Here is a 23,256-nt window from a genome sequence, read left to right as displayed (position 1 = left end):
TAGTTCCGTCTTCTCGCGGACCAATAAATCTCCATCTCCTAACATAAAGCCCATCGATACACGGACCTCTACATAAATCTCCAGCCCACAACCGTATAAACCTGACTAGGCCCGGACGTCTCGCTGCACCGACTCCGCGCAGAAGTGGGCACGCGGCCCAACAACAAAGAGAGATGTATAACATGTAAAAGAAGTTATATTTTTCAGACCATATATTTAAATCAAATCCGTTTACATTGTTGTATTTTTTTTATTACATATACAATTCAGACACTCACGATATACGCAGACTCACTCCTATGAACACGCGTACACAAATCCTACCCCTATGAGCATTTTTGAAGACTGAGTCGGCAAATCCTCAAGATTGACGAAGTCACCATAGCCATCTCGTTATCGATGGAAATGTCGTCTACCACTGAAAGCACAACGCTGTTAAATCTTAGAAAATTTGCTCCCACGGGGAGTCGAACCCAGAATCTTAGGTGCTACTGAGCCTCTTGTAACCACTAGACTACATGCCATTTTCGCTTATATTGTTGTATTTATTATGATGTAATTTTAAAATAAGAGCATACTTGAATATATTTGGATGATTTTATACTTAGAATATTTTTTTCATGGAGGTAGATCAATTTTATTGTGAACATAGAACAATTGTTCTACCTTTATAACGAAAATGTTCCAATTCACTAGAAAATATCTAAAAAATTGAATCAAGTATAATCAAGTGTAGTCTTGTTTCAAAGATCTCATTGTTAGAATTATGATGCAATTAAAATTTATTTTGGATGCTTGTTTGTAAATTATAGATTTTGTGATTTATTTTGAGCCTTGGTTTGCACAGAGCTCGAGGTACAAGTTACAAGTACTCATTCCTTCTACGACACTGCAGCATGCAGTTACGCGTGACTCCAATTAGGGCATGTTTGGGAGCACTCCACTCATAAAAAACTGCTCCACTCCACCAACTCTACAAAATTTCCATCCAAACATGTACAGCTCCACCAACTCCAGCTCCACAAAAAAAGTGGAGTTGAGGGATAGATCCACGTTTTTTTTGGAGTACCTCAAGGGGTGCTCAAAAAAACTGGTTTCATACCAACTCATGGAGTTGTGAGGTAATTACCCACCGTACCACTCATTACAATGTACCGGTTCGATTATTCCTGCTCCTCCCCTCATCCCGTCGCCACCTGGCCCCCTCCCCTCCCGACGCTCCTCTCCTCCCCTAGCGCCACCGCCGCCGGCCCAACCTCCTGCACCTCCCCTAGCGCCGCCGGCGCCCCCTACCCCTACCTTAGCGCCGCCGGCGCCCCCTGCACCCCCTCCCCTAGCCTAGCGCCGCCGCTGCCCCCTGCCCTCCTCCCCTCCTGGCACTCCTCCGGTGAAAATGGATGGCAGCGAGCACGGACGTCCACCCAATGAGTCAAATCCTTCATAAGCTCCTCCTCCTGGTTTGATTTTTGCCTCCCCCCATGATTGCCAAAGGATTTTTGCGCCCTCCATGTCTGCCGGTGCTCGCTCTCCATTTGTTCCGCCGGCTCCTGCGGCCGGCCTTGGCAGCAGCGACCTCGGCGACGAAGTAGAGGAGCTAAGCTCCATGGGCGGGGCAAGCAACATCCGTGGCCGGGCTGGATCGGGCGGCATGGGCAGCGGCCGGGGCCGGGCTGCGTTGGGCGCCGGTCGTGGCCGTGCTGCCCTAGGCGTTGGTCGTGGCCATGGTGCCCTGGGCGCCAGCCAGGGCATGCCCGATCTTGGCAGCCAAGCCGGCCAAGATGTGGATGGCCTTGGTAGCCAGGCAATCGCCCAAGAGATGGCATAGCGCAAATGCAAGAAGAAGGTGCAAGATACGGTAAAAATTTTCCTTCCTATCATGAAGTTGTTGGTTGAACTGTATAGTGAGCAGGCAACATGAGTAGAGACATATTAGCGCAAATGCTATAAAGTGGTTACTGTAATATTGATCAGGGTGATTCAATTGATTGGACTGATGCAAATACGGCGCTTATATGTTCGTTGTTTGCCAAACAAGTTAACAAAGGGAATAGGCCGAATACCCATTTGAACTCAGTAGGTTATGATGAGGTCATAGAAGATTTTTTTTAACCTCACAGGAATTTGTTTGTCCAAGCCACAAACGAAGAACAAATAGGATAAGTTAAAGCCCGATTTTTTAGCTTGGAAAAAATTAATGAGGAAGCAAACAGGGCCAGGATGGGATAGAGCAAGAGGTGTTATTGATATGTGTGATGAGTGGTGGAAGAAGGCAAAAGCGGTGAGTCCAGAGAAATTCTTTTTCAGGAAATTAGTTCAATTAATTTTAGTAACACCAATTGTCTTCTTTTAGGAAATTCCAGGTTGTGGGAAGTTTAGGAAAAAACCATTGCAAAACGAGGTTGATTTATCAGTGATATTTGGTGATATAATTAATGATCAATCAGATCATTGGAATTCTATGAGCTCTAATCCCATCATTCCGCCATCTCAAGATGTCCCTGCTGATGCTGACAATGGTAATTTGCATAAGTTCTCTAATGATTGTGACCATGATGCTGCTGTTGGGGATGAATCAAATTATCCCCAGGAGATTTCTCCTTCTCCTACCATTCTGTTGGCAAATAAAAGAAACTAACCAGCAAAGCAACCAAGAATAGGCACGGCACTAGTTATTCAAAAGCAAGTAACTAAGATTGCTGAGTTAGCCTCTTCTTTTACATCTAAAAAACTAGGTGAAGTCAATGTTCAACAAGTCATGGACCTAGTGTTGGAATGTGAGGCAGGCTACGATACAGATAAGCACTACATTGCTACAGAGTTGTTTGTGAAGAAGAACCAAAGGAAAATATTCATGACCTTACCTACAAATAAGATTAGATTTAATTGGCTTCGCATGAAGTACAATGCCAAGTATAGCAATTGAGGAATTATGTTCTTTCCATATTTTCTTTTTCTTTATTTGAACTATTGTTATTTTATTTATGTCTTGTCATTTGATCATTGTGGTATGTATCAAACTATTGTCATTTCAACTATTGTCGTGTGATCATTTTATTTATGTCTTATCATATGTGTTACTTATTTTATTCTGTTATCATATGGCCTGTCATCTGCAGGAAAGTGAGAGTGATAGTGATGACTCTACTGATGAAAGTGAGGTCTTTTGGAATCTTGTTTTGGATGGTGCAGAAATTGCTCAAATATATGTTAGCCTCTACCTTGCTAAAAACCAACCAAGGACATCTGGTGTTAGTGATACAGGATGGCTGCTAGAGACAATGAATACTCTTGGACAATGCCACGGACAACTTCGTATGAGCAACGAAATATTTTTGGATCTCCATACTGTGTTAGTGGAAAGGTATGGGCTGCAATCTTCTATGCACATGAGCACATATGAGATGCTTGCTATTTTCCTATACACATGTGCTGGAAATGAGTCTAATAGGAAAACTCAAAATAGATTCGAGCATTCAGGAGAAACTATTAGTAGGAAATTTGATGAGGTTCTAAATGCTTTGATGGCTATGGCAAGAGATTTTATTAGACCAAAAAATCCTAACTTCTCCACAGTCCATAAAAGAATAAGAGATGACAAATGTGCATATCCACACTTCAAAGATTGTATTGGCGCACTTGATGGCACTCATATCCATGTAAAACTTTCACCTGAGGAGCAAGTGAGATATATTGGAAAAACGGGTATAGCCACTCAAAATGTTCTAGCAGTACGGGACTTTGACATGCGCTTCTCTTATATTTCCATGGGAAACCCTAGAGCTATGCATGATACAAGTGTGATGTACAATGCACTCAGAGTTGATGAAGATTTTTTCCCACATCCTCCACAAGGTAACATGCGTGTAGTTTGAAAATACTTATGTGTTTAACATTTACCATTAATCCATGACTCATATTGCTTTATATAAATTTAGAAAAATACTATGTTGTGGATGCGGGATATCCGAATCGTCTTGGCTACCTTGCTCCTTACAAGGGTAAAAGGTATCATATATCGGAATGGCATAGAGGTACCGAACCTAAGACTCCTATAGAAAGGTTCAATCGGGTTCACTCATCTATCCATGATGTGATTGAGCGATCTTTTGGATTATTGAAAATGAAGTGGCCAATTCTTTGGAAGATTCCACCATATCCCATGTACAAGCAAAAAATAATTGTTGTGGCTACCATGATCCTTCACAATTTCATTCGTGAAGGGAGGTGAAGATGAAGACTTTGCTTGATTTGATCATGATCCTAATTTTATTGCTACAATACCGGAAAGATACAACAAATATGCCGTTTCACAAGCGGCGCCCGATGGTTCAACTTCCGCAGTCAACGGCCCAACTATGAATGTCTTTCGTGATGAGTTGGCCACATCACTCTCTCTCGCTTGAAATTAGTTTGTAATGAAAATATTGCTTTTGTACCATAATTATTGTGATCTTTAATATTATTTGGTTCAACAATGATATTGGAACATTATTGTGATCTTTAGCAGCGGAAAAAAAAACAACCTAACCCTCCAGCCAACCACCATGGGCAAAATAGACTATTCCTACCAACTTCTCATATTTCTGGAGCTGGAGCACCACAATCTCCCAAGCATGTACATCAGCTTCAAGTTTTCGTAAAAAAGATGGAGTGGAGTTACCAAAAGGTGAGCTGGTGGAGTAGAGCTGGTTTTTGGTGTCCCAAGCATGCTCTTGTTGCCAGCAAGCCCCACCATACATGAGAGCGATTATTATACGTAGTTAGAGGTGATAAAATCACCGTTTATTACTGAAACGACGGAAGAGTAGTGTGGCCAGGCTGCGAGACGAAGCCCATGACAGAAGTTCACGATGTGGTCCATGATCTCTTCTTCCTCCACGCGTCAACGCTCGCTCCCCCGCAGCATGCCTTCTCCGTTATCAGCCGCTCGTCACTGCTCGAGACGCTTATGCCAACCATCGTCACCGTAATGAAGTCGGAACTCGGAAGCCATAAGCCCATAACGTACCCGCACCGTTCGCATCCTTCGTCTCCGGCCACCGCCGTCCTATTCCGGCTTTTGCTGGGCACGCCACCTTAGACCCACACCGCCTCCTACGCCGTTCTCCACAGCCGGTGCGACCCCGCCGCCTCGCATCACGGCCAAAATAAATTGATGCTACTATATTCTAAATTGAGTAAATATATATATCTCGGAATTTGAACTATATATCACTAGATTTGTGCCCGTGCATTGCAACAGCACACAATGAAAATTTTTCAAACAAACAAATGGAATAGGCGAGCGTGTGTTCGCATGCGCTTAGGTGATGACATCATATACTATGACGGAGACACGGATCACCAACGCCTGGGCCGCTGGGCGACGCCAACTGGCCGAAAGCTGAAGGGCAGCTAGCCTTGGACGGGTGACCAGTACGACCACGGCCACCACAGCAAGCACGGCCACCGCTACGACCACGGCGAGCACTGCCATACACCCCCGGTCGACTGCATTACATAGCTGATCACAATAAACAATCGAAAAAGAACCAAACCATTCCCAGGTCCTGCATCTTATCTAATGATAATCCAAAAAAATAAGAAGCCAATTCCAGATGCCAGCTGTGGCTCCAACCAAGTCATATACAGCTCATGTACAGTCATATACTTTAGACACTCCAAAAAGATACACTGTGCAATAAATACATATGCAGAGGCAAACTGGAGGCTTTGGGCCCTTAGTCAAAATATTTTCTCAGTTGTAGCATGATAAATAAGTTTTTAAAAATAATGTCGAGACTTGAGAATTCAAATTTAAGAAACAACAATACAACATTCCAATAATTGTAATGGAAAGTGAGTTACAAGAATTAGAAACTTAGAAGCCGGTCTAAGCATGCTAAGCATATAACTAAATCAGCAATAGATTAAGGGACTCGCTGAGGGCACGAGGCAACAGGATAGTATATGCGTCGGCACGTTTGCGCGATGCCACCAGAACCAAAAGAGCATAATCCAACTTGGGCAAGTGACGTTTTGCTTTACTTCTGGGCTGATGTCAGCTTAGCTAATGGGACCTTTTTTTGTGTGTGCATCACGATTCCAAATTGTTCTGGAGGAGTTCCTAAATTTAAGCCCTGCAACAGTAAAATAAATATGTTAAACATGTCAAGAAAAATAGGCGATCAAATATTGCTCGAGCTTCATAATACAGATACAAGAACAGCTGTAGCAAAGTACGTGATCACTCACCACATGGTCCGTGATCATTTTCTGTGACGTTGCAAATCCTTCATCATACACATCCCGAGTCCCAATATATAAATGTCCATGATAAAAAACAATTAAATGATCTGCCTGTCAGGATAAAAAAAGAAAGATTGTGAATGACTGCTCACCTCACACCATGTTATATGCAGTAACTAGTACTATATATTACCTTTGTACTGTACCGTTAGGACCTCCTTATATACAATATTTTTCGTAAACCTACCATTCCTAGTTGGTATATATTTCTTCTCATTCTTTTTTGTTTTCTCCTTCTCATTCCTTTTACCCTTCTTCTCGCTTTTTTAGGTCCGTCGTCTTCCTCAACAGCATTAGGCGGTTTCGCGAGAATTTTGATGTTCTTTCTCGAAGTGGCTCTAGACATCGCAACATATAGTTGGCCATGAGAGAACCAGCTCAGGTAGGTACACACCAACGTTTAGGATTGTTTGACCTTATGATTTGTTGACCGCATGACAAAACTCAATCTGATTGGGAACTCCTTCCTTTTAAATTGGAAGGGGAACATCTCGTCGTCGGACGGGCATAAGGGTATCCGGGGGAGAAAAACACGTTTCCCAGCATGCTGACCTAACGCAATCTTCGCATCGATTGTATTTCTTTGGAAAACTTGTACAACCAGTCTTGTACCATTACATAGCCCATTAGCAGGATCTATATTCCTAAGCAATATGACAGGACAACCAACCTTGAGTTTTAGCACGTGAGGGGGGAGCCCGTTTGGCGTCAGAGTATTAAGCAACTCAGCTGGATAATAGTTATGAGGATCATCCACTGCAGCATCAAAACTATGGTACTCCATCTCACCTTGGAAAGTACCTATCATCTTCATATTAATCTTATCAACTTAATTATTTCTGGTAGATAATATAGCTCTTGAAGTGATGTAGTCTTTATTTAACATGTTGTCATTGAGATTTGGGAATATGCTATTAATTAATGTATTGAGGTCTTGCCTTCCTAGTATACGGGACGCAAATCTCATCCGGTAGTTTGACCTCACCGTCGGAATTAACCTCTTCCGTTCCACCACCGATGCGTAATAAATAATCCGCGAACCAAGGGCCACTTTGTGCCCTCATATTGCGAACCAACTTAAGATGTCGCATGGAACCCCATAGGTACGATCTCCGTAGCGAAGCATAGACAATTTGAGCCCTCGACCCCCTTCTAACAACTGGTAGTATCTGCCTAACGTCTCCACCGAGACAACTGTCTTACCCCCAAACGGCAGCTAAGGCCGATCCATTATATCTTGTAGACTGTTGTCTAGTGCTTCAACAGCTTGCCTCTTCGTCATAGAAGCCTCGTCCCAAATAATAAGTGACGCTTGACGGAGCTGCTTCGCAGTACCACTCTATTTCGTGAAACTACAAAAACTTCCATCCTCAATGGTAAGGGGTATCTTGAAACATGAGTGGGTCGTTCTCCCACCAGGCATTATTGATGCTGCAACACCAAATGTAGCTGTCGCCACGGCAAGCTTGTTCCGACTTCGTAATGTCGCTAGCAGAGATCTGTATAGGAAAGTCTTTCCAGTGCCGCTAGGACCTTCCATGAAAAAGAGTCCACCTTTATCAGAGTCAATAGTTGCCATGATCTCTCATACGTGTCCCTTTGTTCTGGGTTAAGGGAGTTGACCAATGACACATCATCGATATCTACCTCGACGCTTGCCTCCTCAAATATTTCACGAGGAATACCATTAGCATCATCATACATCTCATCAATCTCCGGAAGAGGAAATATCTTAATGTCCTTACCCATTGACTGCAACATATTTCTAATATTAATAAGTACCATTTGTGTGGCTATATCGGGTGGTGGACTATTTCATCGATAGTCCTCTGACATTGCATCCAAGTGTTTCAGCCAAAGTGCAAACACATCACTTGGTTCACAAAAAACCAAAATAGTTGCAAATAGCCTTCGTAGTGAAGAAGGCATTTGGAACGTAGAAGCTTCTATAAGACACTCATCTAATGTATTACCTTCTTCAATTAGACCTCTTCTTTCGGTGCCTCGCGGAATGTAGGTTGCATGATGCCACCAACCATTTTAAGATGGTCGAATGAGGTAGCTCCAGCAACGTGGTTAAGTAGAACACGAAGACAATAGCGTTACCCCTCGGCCAGGTGTGCGAAGACAATTCTACCAACTTGCTTACGTCCATCATATACTCTTCGCTTCCAGAATTTACCATTGGAGTGCCAAGTATAGAATTTCGGAAAATCATGACACAATATCCCACGTGCAAACTCGATGACCCTATTTTGAGCAAAATATGTTGTAAGCATTGACTCTTCCACACCAAGCCAATTTACTATATTTTGTATATTAGAACGCTGATGGAATGACACGAGATGCATGTCAGGTAGATGAAGCTGCAATTGTTTCACTGGTGTGTGGTTCTTGCTTAGGTCGAAACCATATATCCTTCGCATTGCTTTTGGAGGAGTCACCCACCGAGCATCCCTAAACTGCTTTATCTCATGAATATTACCATTGCTATCAGCATTATCACCTTCTCTGACAGCAACAGATGCCCCATCATGACCCTTGTAAATGTATTTGAATAAGTACTTAACAGATTTAATGCTTCCACAAGCTTCAACATTAATATGACAATTGAACGTGCCTAACAAATAAGGGTTGTAAGGGAGTACCCATTGATTGTCCAGCTCATGACCTCTAACCATTTCCTTACATCCATCATTATGTTGCCTACATGTGGGGTACGAGTCCTTCCTCTAGATGTGGACTCGCAGAAGGCCCATGGATAGCGATTCATACAAGATGTGCGTCCCTTAGTGCTAGGACAAAATGGGTTTAACACCCCGCATGGGCCATTTATCATGTGCTTGGTGACCATCTTGTACAACTTAGGAAACTTTTTCTTGTTTGAAAGTTCTGCTGAGATAAGGAGATCATATTGCTCAGGACACGTAAGCTTGTACTTTCGTTTCATGATCAGCAAGAAGTGAGCATGTGGTAACCCCCTCTTTTGAAACTGCACAACGTATACATAAGCCCGAACTTTACCAAGGATGTCATTCTTCATCAATTTATTCTTCAGCACCTCAAATTTTGCCCTGAAAACCCTAGTTACGAGATCAAGGCGATCCTGTGCAGTTTGGCCAGGCAAAAAGTCCTGTTTGATCTCATCCCAATTTGGGTTGCACGTCATTGTGAGGAAGATATCTGGTTTCCCATACTTCCTCATCAATGCCATGGCATCCATGTACTGATGTCTCATGTCCCGAGGACCTCCGATGAATGATGTGGACAGCACTATCCGTTCCCAACAGCATCTGCTCGACCGTCACCTGCATGCAAACTATCAACGAGACCTTGGTATAAATCAGCCCTCAACTCCTGCTGATTATTCCTGATGTAATCTAAGCATGAACTTTCAATCTTTATGTATGAGTCCACAACAAACTACTGGAATAGCCGTTTACCAAAAAATATTGGGTTAAATATAACAGGACGCATCTGGAATTTGTAGCAGTAATAGTCACATGCTGACACACAAATTCCCGACCCCACCTACAAATTTGCGAAGCTAATATTAGCACAATGCAATAGAGTACAAGAAGTAGTGTGTAATAAAAACTAGGATTATTTTTTTTATAATCCATGAACTATACCTTCATCATCATCGCCATCACTTTGAGCACGAGCCTTTCGGTATGCATGGGCAGCCTTGACTTCTTGCATAGTCACGCCAACCTTTGGAATGCAATTATGCCAACTGAGCTCCCCTCTGGGGAAGAAAAGTGGATATGATAATGCATCATAACACGCATGGTATGGCCGAAATCCGTGCACGGACCTATCCTTCCCCTGCAGGAGAACACATTTTGAAACTGACCTAGGAGTTCACTGCCCTCGATCCAAACGGCAGCAACCTCTGATGTGAGAGGCGCATTATATGTCCTCTGATACAACTGTTGGTCCAGATTCAATGCAATATGGTAGTCTTCTATATCATCAACGTGACCCATAGACCTTAGCTATTCGAAGTATGGGTTGCCCCGAAGTATCCCAACTAATCTTTCTATAACCTCCTTGTCCTTTTTCAAGCAATCTTCACGACACATACGGTATCGGTGCTCAAGAGAAGGATCATCATCATCATAGAAGTATAATTCAAGGTGTCTAGGTTCGGTGCCTTCTTCCTTACAAAATGACCGAACATTAAGGTATATTTGATCATAGAACGGAATGTATAACCCCCCATTTCGTATGTTGGTTGTCATACGATCAAGGTGGCAGTACAGAGATCTGAATGAGAAATGACCATTAAAGAACTTGATGTTTGAATGGAAGTGTCTAGCATCAGCATCAGAGCTTGACCAAAGCCTCATGAGTTCAGGTGGTTTGTTAGGGGATGATAAATGTATCTTCCCACTGCTGAAAAAAATCCAGGTGGCTCGAACTGAAATTTCTTTGCGTTGCAATGTTCACAGTTATCAACCGGCTGAAGCATATGCGTCTCAGATGGTATATTTTCAAACACTTTGCCGAAGGGATCAATTACATCCGGCACATCGGCATCATCTCCACACAAAGTAACATCGGCATCGTCTTAGGATTCACCATCTATACATATATTAAAGGCCATTAGGATTCAATTCTAGTAGAAGTTAAAACTTTTTTTTCCCAATCGCATGACATATGTTTTGCCAATACCATGTCTGGCGAAAAGGTAACCCTCATCTTCTTCGTCATCCTCCTCGAAAATAATGTCCTCATCCCCATCTATTTCAATAGTACGATCAATAAATTTACCAACTTGCGAAATCAAATTGACTAAAGTCGGTAATGAAAAGTAGGGAGAATACCATCCTCAACCATGGGAGATTGTGGTAGCAACTCAGAGTCATTTTGTAGTCGTGCGCCAGCTAAAGCTTTAAATCAAAATTAAAAGTACGATTACTTTGCCAACTTAGTTTTCATAATAGCTTTCATTAGAGTTTTTTTCGTTTACCAATATCGATGTCTTCATGTTCTTGAGTCTTAACCGGCTCCATATAATCCTGGTGGTCTGGATGTCCTTCTGAAACAAAAATTAGTAAGCATATTAAATTTAGTAATTTAATATAACAGTTATTGTTTATAAATTTAATCTTTGTTGTTGGGCAGTAATTACCCTCACGGGATTCTGTTGACAGCTGATCGGCACACTTGTCTACATCATACCTACAACCGTGATTTTCCCAATGGTTGCATGGAACTCCATATTTCTTTATTCCGGAGTGCATTTCTCTCAATAGCAACCACGCGGCGCCTAGGTAGACTGCGTCCAACCCCAGACTCCGTGCCCTGAACATCTAGTGTCTGTTCAACTATCCATGGGATGTAAACAGGTGATCCGTTGAATTCCGGAAAAACCAATTCACTCTCACTGGTCAGGGGTTCTATGGGGGTTGGAAATATAAGTTTGGGTACGAATTGAGAGTTTGCCATAGCTATAGAATCGAGGTGTAAATTGTTACATTCTTTCATTCTACATTTATATTCACGTTTCCCCTCCTTTTGTGCCGGCAATCTGTTCCGGAACTTTTCCCTTTCAACCATTTCTTCTATCCTTAGCAACTTTTTGACATGGTATGATTCCCGGCGACGCTGATTAATTAGCGCCCTCTCTTGGGTAGACATCAACGCCATTCACACTCTGTGCCTCTCCCTCCGTTGCTCCTTTGGGTCAATGGATTCTGACACCCAACACAGGTGATTCAGATGCACCTACTAATGGAATATATTAATCTATACCGAAGCACATGCCATTAGGCGCAAGGTATTACAGTTGATTTAACAGGGATTTTACGATTGAACAAATAATATTCAACACAATAATATAGTCTATATATACTCAACACTCAGGTGCAATACAAAGTTGTTATTAGTCTTCATTTTTCTGGCAAAACAATAATATATGTTCAACTCTAAAATTTGTTGCACCCAAACCTAATTTCATGTACCGAGTCAAGGAAACAATAGCATTATTATGCGCATGCGTAAAATATTGCAGACTGCTTGCGCTGCATTATGATCGACAGAGCCGTAGTTGAATCAACTATGTAACTGTACATGGTACTCCAGTATCCTCTATAACGGGTTGGTCATCAACATTGGCGTTATTCAAAGATCGATCAAAAAAGCCATATTAAATCGTGGTCATTGAACAATTCAACGCAAACACTATCTAAGAGCCAAACCTATTAGCTGCAATTTTCCCCTCGTTGACGGCACAAGGCTCATCTGGATTAACAACTAACTCAGCAACATTCTTTTCGGTCGAAAGATTGTCATCTACAACATCGATCACATCAATAACTGCATGAAAAAAGAGACAATACGACCATTTCAGGACTGAAAATATTAATGGTTTTACCTTGGTTACCGCCCGCATGTACAAAATTTATCTCGTATGGAAGCAGGATGTTCTCACGCCCGAGGACATCGATTCCTGCTTGGCAAATGGACAAAGTGTTTAAGATTACAACCTGAATTAGAATTTGGACTTGCAGAGCTGACAATGTCTGGTGATACGTGTACCTTGCCCGCAACCTGAATCTCTGATGAAGCTGTCACTCCTATGTAGCCATTCTGATTCCTCTTCGTCATCAGCACATATCAGTCCTGATGAGTACTCCAAAACAGCCCATTAGGAACTGCGTTGTTTTTAGGCAACAACAGGGCAATAAATTGAGGTACATACCAGTAAAATCAATAGTCTGCTGCCCTGCCCCAAACGTTCAAATTCATCACGAATAGATTCCTTCCCTCCGGTAATATCCTTTTTCCTTCCTGTAAGCTTCACGGCGCCTCTTGTTGCATTCGTTTTTCTGCTCTTCCGTTAACGAAGCAGACCGTGCTCGGTCCCTTTGCCAAGCTCTTTTGAGTCTACATGTACAGGAATAAGATGTAATTGTTTCGACCGCGGATAACATCACAATCATGTATAATCCATCCACGTTAAGTGACTTACAGGCACGGGGTGTGTTGGTCAAATCTCCGAATGGTTCCCTTGGCACACCATTCATCTTGCCAGAACTCATATTCGTAAAGATGCAGGTCTGGGCAAACATATGGTGTCAAAATATAACAAAATTCATCTACGAAAAAGTTAGGGCTAATGCAATGGTGGCTGTTGGCACCGTGCAACCTTGTCAGCATTCATCAGCGAAAACATATAGAGACAATGTGAATACTCACAGCGCAATACGCCCAAGCGAATTGACGTTCGAGGCGAGGCACGGCACACCAGCCGCTGTCCCAGAAATCCTATTCGTCGCCGTTGTCGCCGGCGTGGAAGACGGAGATAGAGAGGCTCACCGCACCGCGTCGGCGCGTGCGGGCGAGCCTAGGCGTCGCAACACCAGACACCAACAACTCCTTCCAATTCCAAATGCACTCACACGAATTGGAGAGGACTCCACTGTGAACTCACTGGCCAAAGGGACGAAGCTAACAGAGATTATGAGAGGAAAATTGATCTCGTACTCACACTGGAGAGAGGCAAGCTGGGATAAATAGAGCAGGCAAATTTAACCTGAGCATGGAAGCAAGTCAAAAGACAGGACGACATACAAAATGGCTAGAAGACATGAGATGCTCACAAATGTAAATAATGAAAATACAGGTACCACCTAAAATCATAGAGTGAGAGATTTGCTACAATTTTAGCTGATCATGTTAGAGGATACCCTAACTCAGATAAATGAAAATAATTTCCCCACATCCTCCCTGCAGTAACCAAATGATATCAATGTGAGCTCATAAACGTTCCAAAAAAAGAAGCAGCAGCAGAATTCAGACTGCAATCCTACCTGGCAGGTTGGGAAACGAAAACAATGTCAGATTCTAAATCAGAGGATAAATGTGCAGCTAAACTCATTATTGCACTTACAGTACACATATCTTATCATCATACTATTTACTTGTTTTAAGGTAATTTGAGGGTTCTAATAATAAAAAACTCGCATAAAAATATGCTCCGCAACTTAAATTGTCACATGTTCAGAACTCAATGTGTTCTCCTGAACTCGGCATTAACTGAACTGCTTTCAACGAAATTCCTACAGTCCCAATCATTCTCTCTGAATCTGAGCACCTGCGGTTGTAATGCTGATGCAATTCTCTTTAGGAGCAAAACAAAACAACAAAAAGGAATCAGCACAAGCACACGAGATGACCAGAATTAATGCATTCTGTTTTGGCATCAACATAAAAGGTCCAATGCAATGTTCTGCACGGTTTTTTCTAGGGGGTTTTCTGGTGGTGTCACCTATATCCGCACAGAAGGCCTCAAAGGCCTCAAAGATTAAATCAAGTGCACAGTGAATATTAAGGACAGCCCTTCAAAGTTCAAATTCATAAACAATATTATGTACTCTTGCAGTTTTGTTTCCTCAAACTAACCTTTACAAAAAAAGCTTCCAAACTTTTGATTCAGGGCCCGGAACTGAACTTTAATAGATATAGGGGGATTTATGCAGATGGCACAAAAAAAAGCTAGGGCTAAAGCAATGGTGGCCGGTGGCACCGTGCAGCACAGGATCCCGCTGGTGTAGGGAACGGGAGACTGCGGTGAGCGGCAGAATACAACGAGGGCGTCGAGGGGTTTTCATTTTGACACTTACCAGCAGCTAGGAAGCGCGAGATCTTGGGGATTCTAGGCCGGAAAGGACGGAGGCGGACTGGGAGGAGGCGGCGTGACGAAAACCTCGGCGTCAACAGCTAGAGCACCATCACACAGGGCCAATCAGGGCAGAAGCGCTGCGGTCTCCCTTGGATGGCCGTTCCAAAGGCTGCATGCAACAGGAAGAAGATTGCATAAGGAAGAAGAAGAGGATAGACATGGTCCCCCGATTAGAGCATGATGGAAATCAACAAAGCAACATTGTCAGCATTCATCAACAGTGGGGGTCCTACCTCCGTTCTTCCTCCTTGACCGCAGTTGCCTCTTCAATCCAGTTCAACCGGAGCAGCAGATCGTCTTCGATGGGGTGCTGTCTCGCTTCTGTCTCCCAGCACACGAGGACTGAAGCCAGGAGGAAGGATGCGGCGGTAGTTTCGGAAACTGACGAGGAAACCGCGAGCAAGGGGTTGCGGCGGTAGTTTCGGAAGCTGATGGGAACCTAATACTGATCGACGGCATCTGATGGGTTGCGGATGGCCAGAAGCAGCCGATGGCAGCCCGACGCCGCCTTCCTCGCGGAGTTCAGGTCTAAAACCTGATCGACGGCGCAAATCAATTAGAGATCGGGCAGGCTAATCAATTGACGGCTGAAAATGGCGGACGGCGGGACGATTAGGCGTCGGCGCTTCCGTCGCACGAACAACCGGTCGCCTAATCAACTTTTTAGAAGCAGAGATTTAGTATCATATTCTAAAATATATGAATTCGTATTCGAGTTAAAATGTAGTAAAAAAGTGATATCTCTATCCGAATTCTAACTCTATGTCTCTCTGTTGTGAGCATGCAATCTTGGTGATGGCATTAAGGCTAATCCCAGTGGTTTCATAAAGGTTTCATGCACGTTAAATACGAGGCGTATCAGCATTTGGGCGCATCAGCATTTGGGATGACATAGCAAGGTAATTGCAAAAAAAAAGAAAGAAGGAGCTTCATGAAGATGAAACTGTGTATGCACTATTTCCAAGAGTATGAAACTTGTTGAAACTTGCATTGGAGGCTATAGAGTTTCATTTTATACAATTGTGCCCAATCACATGTTTCACGGTCAAATGCTATGTCTAGTCTATGAAATCGTGAAATGAAACTTTGCATTTGGAGGCCCTTGTTTCATTCGCGAGCTTAAATGTACTTAGATGATATGGCACTCTATGAAATCGTGCAACAAAATCTTTCACTGGGAATAGCCTAAGTGACATACAATGGGTGAACAAATTTGGAAAAGGAAAAATCCACTTTGCATCCTTAAACTATCACAAAGTCGATTTTCAACCTTGTAATGTAAAACCGGATAATGTAGATCATCCAACTATCGAAACTAGAAAAATTTAGCCATTTAGATGATTTCAAATGTGGGTTAGTATTTTTCTAAAAAATTAAAAATTCTATTTAGAATAAAAAATGAAAACTAAATCACTTTAAACCATAAAAATATGAAATTAGTACCGAAACTTTTTAAAAATGTAACCTATCTGTTCTCCTTTTGAATCTTAGTTAGTAAAATATAATAGCTATAACTATAAGAAAATAAATACTAGGAATATAAATTTTTTTTGATTTGAATAACTAACAAGAAGAGTGCAATAGATAGGTTATATTTTTAGGAAAATATGGGCACTTGTTTCGTATTTTTCTAAATTAAGATGAATTGCTTATAAATTTTTTTAGTTTAATCTTAAATATTTTAAATTTTGAAAAATACCTTTGAAACCGCTCAAGTGGTCAAATTTGTTTGATTTTAACAGTTGGATGGTCAGGTTGAAAATCAAACTTTTATGATAACTCAAAAGTGCAAATTGAACTTTTGGTTTTAGAAAATCAATTGGGGTTCCTATTTTATCTCCTGTAATCGCTCTTTGGGTCGCTCGGTGTAGAAGTCTAGATACTTCACTTTAGTGTTAACTGAAGAAAATATGAAGTCATTCACATGCAAATTCAACAACTAAGGGGCCGTTGGATCCTCTTATTTTGGAGAAACTAAAATCTATTTAATAAATTAGATTATTTGATTTAGAGTTTGACATTCTATTAATTTCCATCCATTTTTCAAAATTTTAATATAAGTCTATCCTAAATTTATAGGGTGGAAGATGGAAATTGATTCTATACACCACCAGACTATATTTCTATTCCGTAACTTATAACACGCTCTTTGTCTCACTTCTCTATAGTAGAAATATAGCACATAAATATCTTCCTCATATGGTCAATTATAGTATACGAATATATTATATATATAATTATTTTAGTTTAATAAATTTATGTCTAAATTATGATTATTAGAATGAAATTCAATCCAAGATTCAAATGGGACATCGTGATTTCTCCCTCGTGTACAACAGCAAGTTTCCTTTTGTGCATGGAGATCTGAGGAGCTAACAACATCAACATGCTCACAATTCTTTCTACTGCCGACGCCACTTTATATCAAAGAACGAACATGCTGGAATCTCACAGTAAACAATTACTATACAACAAAGGAGAAGGCAACGCTTCACAAGACCCAATAATAGCCTTGGAAGCACAAGCTGCACAACCTCTCGTCCGCAACCTTCGGCGCACAACTCTCCGCGCCACCAGCACCGGGAGCAAAATTGAAGGAGAAGACGAGGGGAGGACGAGTGCGAGGAAGGAGGGGTCTGACATGAGTCTTCACCCCGTCTCCCTCGCATCGCCTCCCTTCCTCTCCTCCTTTCTCCGTCCCCATGGCGTCGTTCCTTCTGCTCCTCCTCCTCTTCCTCTCGGCCGCTGCTGCGGCCGCCGACGCCGCCGTCAACCCGCGCCGCCGCTCCCTCGCCGCGCAGACCAACAAAGGTACCATGGCGTCCCTGGCCGCCGGGAACCCGATGGTGGTGGGGGTGATGAACGACCGCCTCAAGGCCCTCACCACCTCCTTCGCGCAGCAGATGGGCAGGGAGTTCCACTACTGCATCAAGAACATGTAACCACCATGCATCCAATCACCGTTCGTTTCCAAATAATTCTCAATGCTTTTGCCTCCCTATATACCTGCTGTGGATTGATGCATGCTTGCAAAAAAAATGCAGGGACCAGGAGTGGAACACCGCCTACAATTTTTCCTCCGACCCCACCTTTCTCACCAACTGCATGAAGAAAACCGATGGTATATTCATTTTTTCCCCTTTCGATTGGTTTTTTGGTTTAGCTTCATTCCCTATCGGTTTATATTAATTTTTTTAGAGTTCTAGGGAACACCCCAAGGAGCGGCCTTTCCAAATTTAGTGAAGACCGGGATGAATTGAGTTTCAAACAAAATTTCTGAAAAAAGCAGAACATGCTTACCTTTGTATATGCCCACTTGGCTTACAGCATCAAGATGTGTATGAATCAAGCTCATTTTTAGCTTTTAGCGTAGCAACGCAACGCTGGTTAAGTGAATGATCACATGGCATTTGCATCCCCTGCCTCCGCATTACATTAGAGTAATAGAGTGGACGATTTAGTAATAATTGTCCCTCCACTATACTATCCATCAGATCAGGTTCCCACATTTACCTATTATTAATTTATTATTGTCCATTCGTCCATGAATGGATCAACAGGAGACCTACCGCAGCGCGTATGCACGGCCGCCGAGATGAAGTTCTACTTTGAGAGCTTCCTCGAGAGCAACGGGAGAAAGAACTACGTCAGGCCAAACAAGAACTGCAACCTCACTTCATGGATCGATGGTTGTGAGCCTGGATGGTCATGCAGCGCCGGCAAAGATCAGGAGGTCAACTTAAAAGATGCTGTCAACATCCCTTCCAGAACCCTCGATTGCAGCGGTTGCTGTGCTGGGTTCTTCTGCCCCCATGGCCTCACTTGCATGATACGTAAGGAAGCCCTGGCAGCCAACACCGTTCCTCACTCGCGTACCAATTTTCTGAGGTATAATTCCATCGTTACTCACCTGCTGTGCTGTGTGCAGCATGTCCTTTGGGAGCATACTGTCCTGAGTCCACTTTGAACAAAACAAGTGGAGTCTGTGATCCGTAAGATCCTTTCCGCTACTGCATCGTAGGCTCTGGATCGGATCATATTGTCCATTACTGATGAACACTTGGTGCAGGTACCACTATCAACCACCCGCCGGAAAGCCGAATCATACGTGTGGCGGTGCTGATAGATGGGCAGACGTTGTTAGTACAGATGATGTTTTCTGCCCACCTGGTTACTACTGCCCAAGCACAATACAGAAGCTCGATTGTAGCAGTGGGTAATTCTATCTATCTAACGCCTCATATTTGGTCAACCGCCAAGGCTAGTGTTTTTTCTTAGTTATTTAATGCGACATGCGCGTAGCTCAAAAATTTAATATGCCTCATAATACTAACGAATATAAATTGCACCTTTGCAGGTTCTATTGTAGAAAAGGCTCAACTTCACAAACCAGTAAGTTTAACATTCCATCATATAGAAAATCTGATTGTTTCTTCGACTTTTAATAAGGCTAATGCCTTGGTAAATGGAAAAGTTATCATATAGGGGACGAAATGCAACACAATGATTTTTCTGGTGCTGATAATGTAATTTGGTTTTTTTTATAGCCTCTGCTTGAATTAAATGGCCTCACTATGCTACGTGGTCGTCTTCTCAATTGCAGAATGCTTCAACAAAGGGAGTTGTAAACCAAACTCTGCAAATCAGGACATTACCATATTCGGTGCACTGCTTGTGGTAATATGATACGGTTCAGTTTGAACCTCAGTCAAGAGTATGATATATGTCTTCTAATTAACCTAAGAAGTTGAGTCAACATCTACCCTTTGATGATTCTGTAGGGTGCCCTGTGTTTTTTGCTGTTGATCATTTACAACTTCTCCGGACAACTTCTGATGAACCGGGAGAAAAAGCAAGCAAAATCTAGGGAGGCTGCTGTAAGACATGCCAGGGAGACAGCAGCAGCTCGTGAAAGATGGAAAGCAGCTAAAGACGTCGCAAAGAAACACGCTGCAGGCCTGCAGTCATCACTGTCCCGCACATTCTCACGCAAGAAAACTCTTAGGACACATGAATCGTCCAAAGGAGGTATGCCTTCAACCGAATCCATTGATGGGCCGTCGAACGAGCTAGGAGGAAAGAAGGAAAGCCTCACTGAAATGGTGCGTTCACTCGACGAGAACCCCGAAAAGGGCGAAGGTTTCCATGTGCAAATAGGAGAGAAGAAGAAGCCTAAAGGAAAGCATGCGCATACCCAGAGCCAAATTTTCAAGTATGCTTATGGACAAATTGAGAAGGAAAAGGCAATGGAACAAGACGCCAAGAATCTTACGTTTTCAGGAGTGATATCGATGGCCACCGAAGAAGATATCAAGAAAAGACCCACAATTGAGATTGCTTTCAAAGACCTCACTCTAACCTTGAAGGGGAGTAAGAAAAAGCTTTTGAGATCTGTGACAGGAAAGCTTATGGCTGGTCGGGTAGCGGCGGTGATGGGCCCATCAGGCGCGGGGAAGACCACATTCTTGAGTGCTATTGCTGGCAAGGCAACAGGATGCCAGACAACAGGTATGATACTTATAAATGGGAAAACGGAACCTATCCGCTCATACAAGCGAATCATTGGCTTCGTACCGCAAGATGATATTGTCCATGGGAACTTAACAGTTCAAGAGAACCTCTGGTTCAACGCAAGATGCAGGTATGCAAATTGCAACCCTAGCTATAAGATTCCGTACTCATCTAGTTAGTAACTAAAGACTCAATTAATTTCTTTCACATGCCATGTCATGCCCCAGGCTGTCTGCTGACATGTCAAAAGCTGATAAGGTCCTTGTCGTGGAAAGAGTTATCGAGTCCTTGGGACTTCAACCAGTTCGTGATTCTTTGGTTGGAACTGTTGAACAGCGTGGCATCTCTGGTGGCCAGCGCAAACGAGTAAACGTTGGTCTAGAAATGGTCATGGAACCCTCCGTACTGATTTTGGATGAGCCAACCTCGGGGTTGGACAGTGCTTCATCCCTACTTTTACTTCGCGCCCTACGTAGGGAAGCTCTTGAGGGTGTCAATATCTCTATGGTTGTTCATCAACCCAGGTTCGTTGTTTTGCAAATTAAATTCATCTTACTGCTTGTATATATGCTGCCTTAAACTCAATTATTTTAAGGTAAGTACTGAACTGGTTTTATTTGCAGCTATACATTGTACAGGATGTTTGATGATTTGATACTTCTCGCGAAAGGCGGTTTGACTGTATACCACGGGCCTGTAAAGAAAGTGGAGGAATACTTTTCAGGATTGGGCATTGTTGTGCCAGACCGTGTGAACCCGCCGGACTACTATATAGACATCTTGGAAGGAATTGTGAAGCCAGACACAAAAGAACCTGTAAATGTCAAAGATCTCCCTATTAGATGGATGCTTCACAATGGGTATGAAGTTCCACGAGATATGCTGCAGAGTTCTTCTGACTCAGAATCCTCCGTTAGGGGGGGAGGAGATTATCATGCCTCAGGTGATGACACTGGGCAATCTATTGCTGGTGAAGTCTGGGGTAATGTGAAGGACATAGTTGGGCAGAAGAAAGATGAGTATGATTACAATAAAACATCCGAAAACTTGTCGAATCGGCGTACTCCTGGTATCCTTAGGCAGTACAAATACTACCTGGGGAGGTAAGATATTCTAACAAGTGGAGACTTTAGCTTCTTCTTTTTCTTTTGTCTTTTTGGCAAACGAATATTATCAACATCCTCGTTATATGTTGTTCAGGTGTGGCAAGCAGCGGCTTCGTGAGGCTAGAATACAAGGAGTTGACTATCTGATACTGGGCCTTGCTGGTATCTGTCTGGGCACACTTGCTAAAGTGAGCGATGAGTCATTTGGAGCACTTGGCTACACATACACTGTCATAGCTGTGTGTAAGTTTTTATCTTGATCCTGACATAGAGTATTCCATATATGATGTTTATACCTTGTAATTGCGTTCGTCGTACTTTTTCAAAGGGAAGAGTAGGAAAAAGGGTACGATCAAACTGGTAATATAAGTTGAGTGCAGCATGCTTAGGACTCTAAACTAATCTGAACCTGTCATGGAAAGAAGATAACTTTGCAACACTGTTGTATGCTTCAACTTTATAAGCAAGAATGAGAACTTTTAGGTTCATTTGCAAAATAAGCTTCTGTTGGATGCAGCTCTGCTGTGCAAGATTGGGGCCCTGAGATCATTTTCGCTGGAGAAAATACACTACTGGAGAGAGAGAGCATCCGGCATGAGCTCACTGGCATACTTCTTATCCAAAGATACAATAGATCACTTCAACACGATTATCAAGCCGATCGTCTACCTCTCCATGTTTTACTTCTTTAACAACCCGAGGTCATCAATCTGGGAAAACTACGTCGTTCTTCTGGCCCTCGTCTACTGCGTGACGGGAATGGGATACACCTTTGCCATCTTTTTCCAGCCTGGTTCTGCACAGCTGGTGAGCTGGCAAGCTGTTAAATTGGTTGCATATCTATTAACCATAAGCACTCCCCAACATCTAGTACGATATTGGTGGGGTATACATACATACTAACGATGGTTTTTTTTATGATGACAGTGGTCAGCGCTGCTTCCGGTTGTTCTAACACTAATAGCAACCCAGCAAAAGAACACCTTCTTTGCTAACCTGTGCTACACAAAGTGGGCTTTGGAAGCATTCGTGATTGCAAATGCTCAGAAGTACTCTGGGGTATGGCTCATAACGCGGTGTGGCTCGCTGTTGAATAGTGGGTATGACATCAACGACAAGATTCTGTGCATAGTGGTCCTTGTAGCGAACGGGGTGATATTCCGGTGCGTGGCTTTCTTCTGCATGGTGATCTTCCAGAAGCACTAATGGATGAGCATGATCTGTTATGGCTCGTCCAGTATGATCTGCATGAGCTTTGTTAGTTTTTATCTATCGATTGATCGGTCCAGAGATGCTAGTATATGTAACATAGCAGCTGATTTGTTCATTATGGCATGTAGCGAGTAGAAGAACAATATATACGCTGTGTATGTGTTCTTTACCACAGTTAGGATGAAGCCATCCATGTAGATATAGACACATAAACAAGTTGTTCAGTGAAAAGAAAAGGATAGAGATCCTTGAGGTATGTTGTCCGTAAATTTTTACGAATGATTTATCCTCTAGTGAAGAATAGAGATTTAGGGTTATCCTTTCCCCATGATGAGCCTCCCCAACTTCTCCACCTCCCCAGCACTAACAACCACTTCAACCGATTACCTCCATTGTTGGCTATTAATGCTGGCAGAAGCCAAATGCAACTCCTCGTCTTAAGCCCAA

At 42.7% G+C, this 23,256-nt stretch overlaps 1 protein-coding gene and 1 pseudogene across 1 annotated transcript; both read left to right on the top strand.

The window, feature by feature from the left end:
• The first annotated feature begins 1,507 nt into the window (after positions 1-1,507).
• Positions 1,508-2,923, top strand: LOC112890355 (annotated as a pseudogene).
• A 14,896-nt stretch (positions 2,924-17,819) lies between these two features.
• On the top strand, positions 17,820-22,991 carry LOC112890011 (ABC transporter G family member 28-like). The gene is made up of 13 exons (XM_025956838.1): positions 17,820-17,918; positions 18,025-18,101; positions 18,541-18,813; positions 18,909-18,972; positions 19,050-19,196; positions 19,338-19,372; positions 19,584-19,657; positions 19,762-20,621; positions 20,719-21,015; positions 21,115-21,594; positions 21,692-21,840; positions 22,115-22,404; positions 22,525-22,991. Exons 1-13 carry the CDS (start codon positions 17,824-17,826, stop codon positions 22,801-22,803), a joined length of 3,120 nt encoding a protein of 1,039 aa, XP_025812623.1. The 5' UTR covers positions 17,820-17,823; the 3' UTR covers positions 22,804-22,991.
• Positions 22,992-23,256: the final 265 nt, after the last annotated feature.

This window comes from Panicum hallii, chromosome 4 (genome assembly GCF_002211085.1).
Source record: "Panicum hallii strain FIL2 chromosome 4, PHallii_v3.1, whole genome shotgun sequence".
Taxonomy (NCBI): Eukaryota; Viridiplantae; Streptophyta; class Magnoliopsida; order Poales; family Poaceae; genus Panicum; species Panicum hallii.
Note: the sequence above shows the minus strand (reverse complement) of the source record. Positions and strands in the feature narration are given on the sequence as shown.

Coding starts and splice junctions, on each gene's coding strand:
- LOC112890011 (XM_025956838.1), top strand. CDS start 17,824: ATGGTGGTGGGGGTGATGAACGACCGCCTCAAGGCCCTCACCACCTCC. Junction 20,622..20,718: donor TGGTTCAACGCAAGATGCAG/GTATGCAAATTG, acceptor GTCATGCCCCAG/GCTGTCTGCTGACATGTCAA. Junction 22,405..22,524: donor AGCCTGGTTCTGCACAGCTG/GTGAGCTGGCAA, acceptor TTATGATGACAG/TGGTCAGCGCTGCTTCCGGT.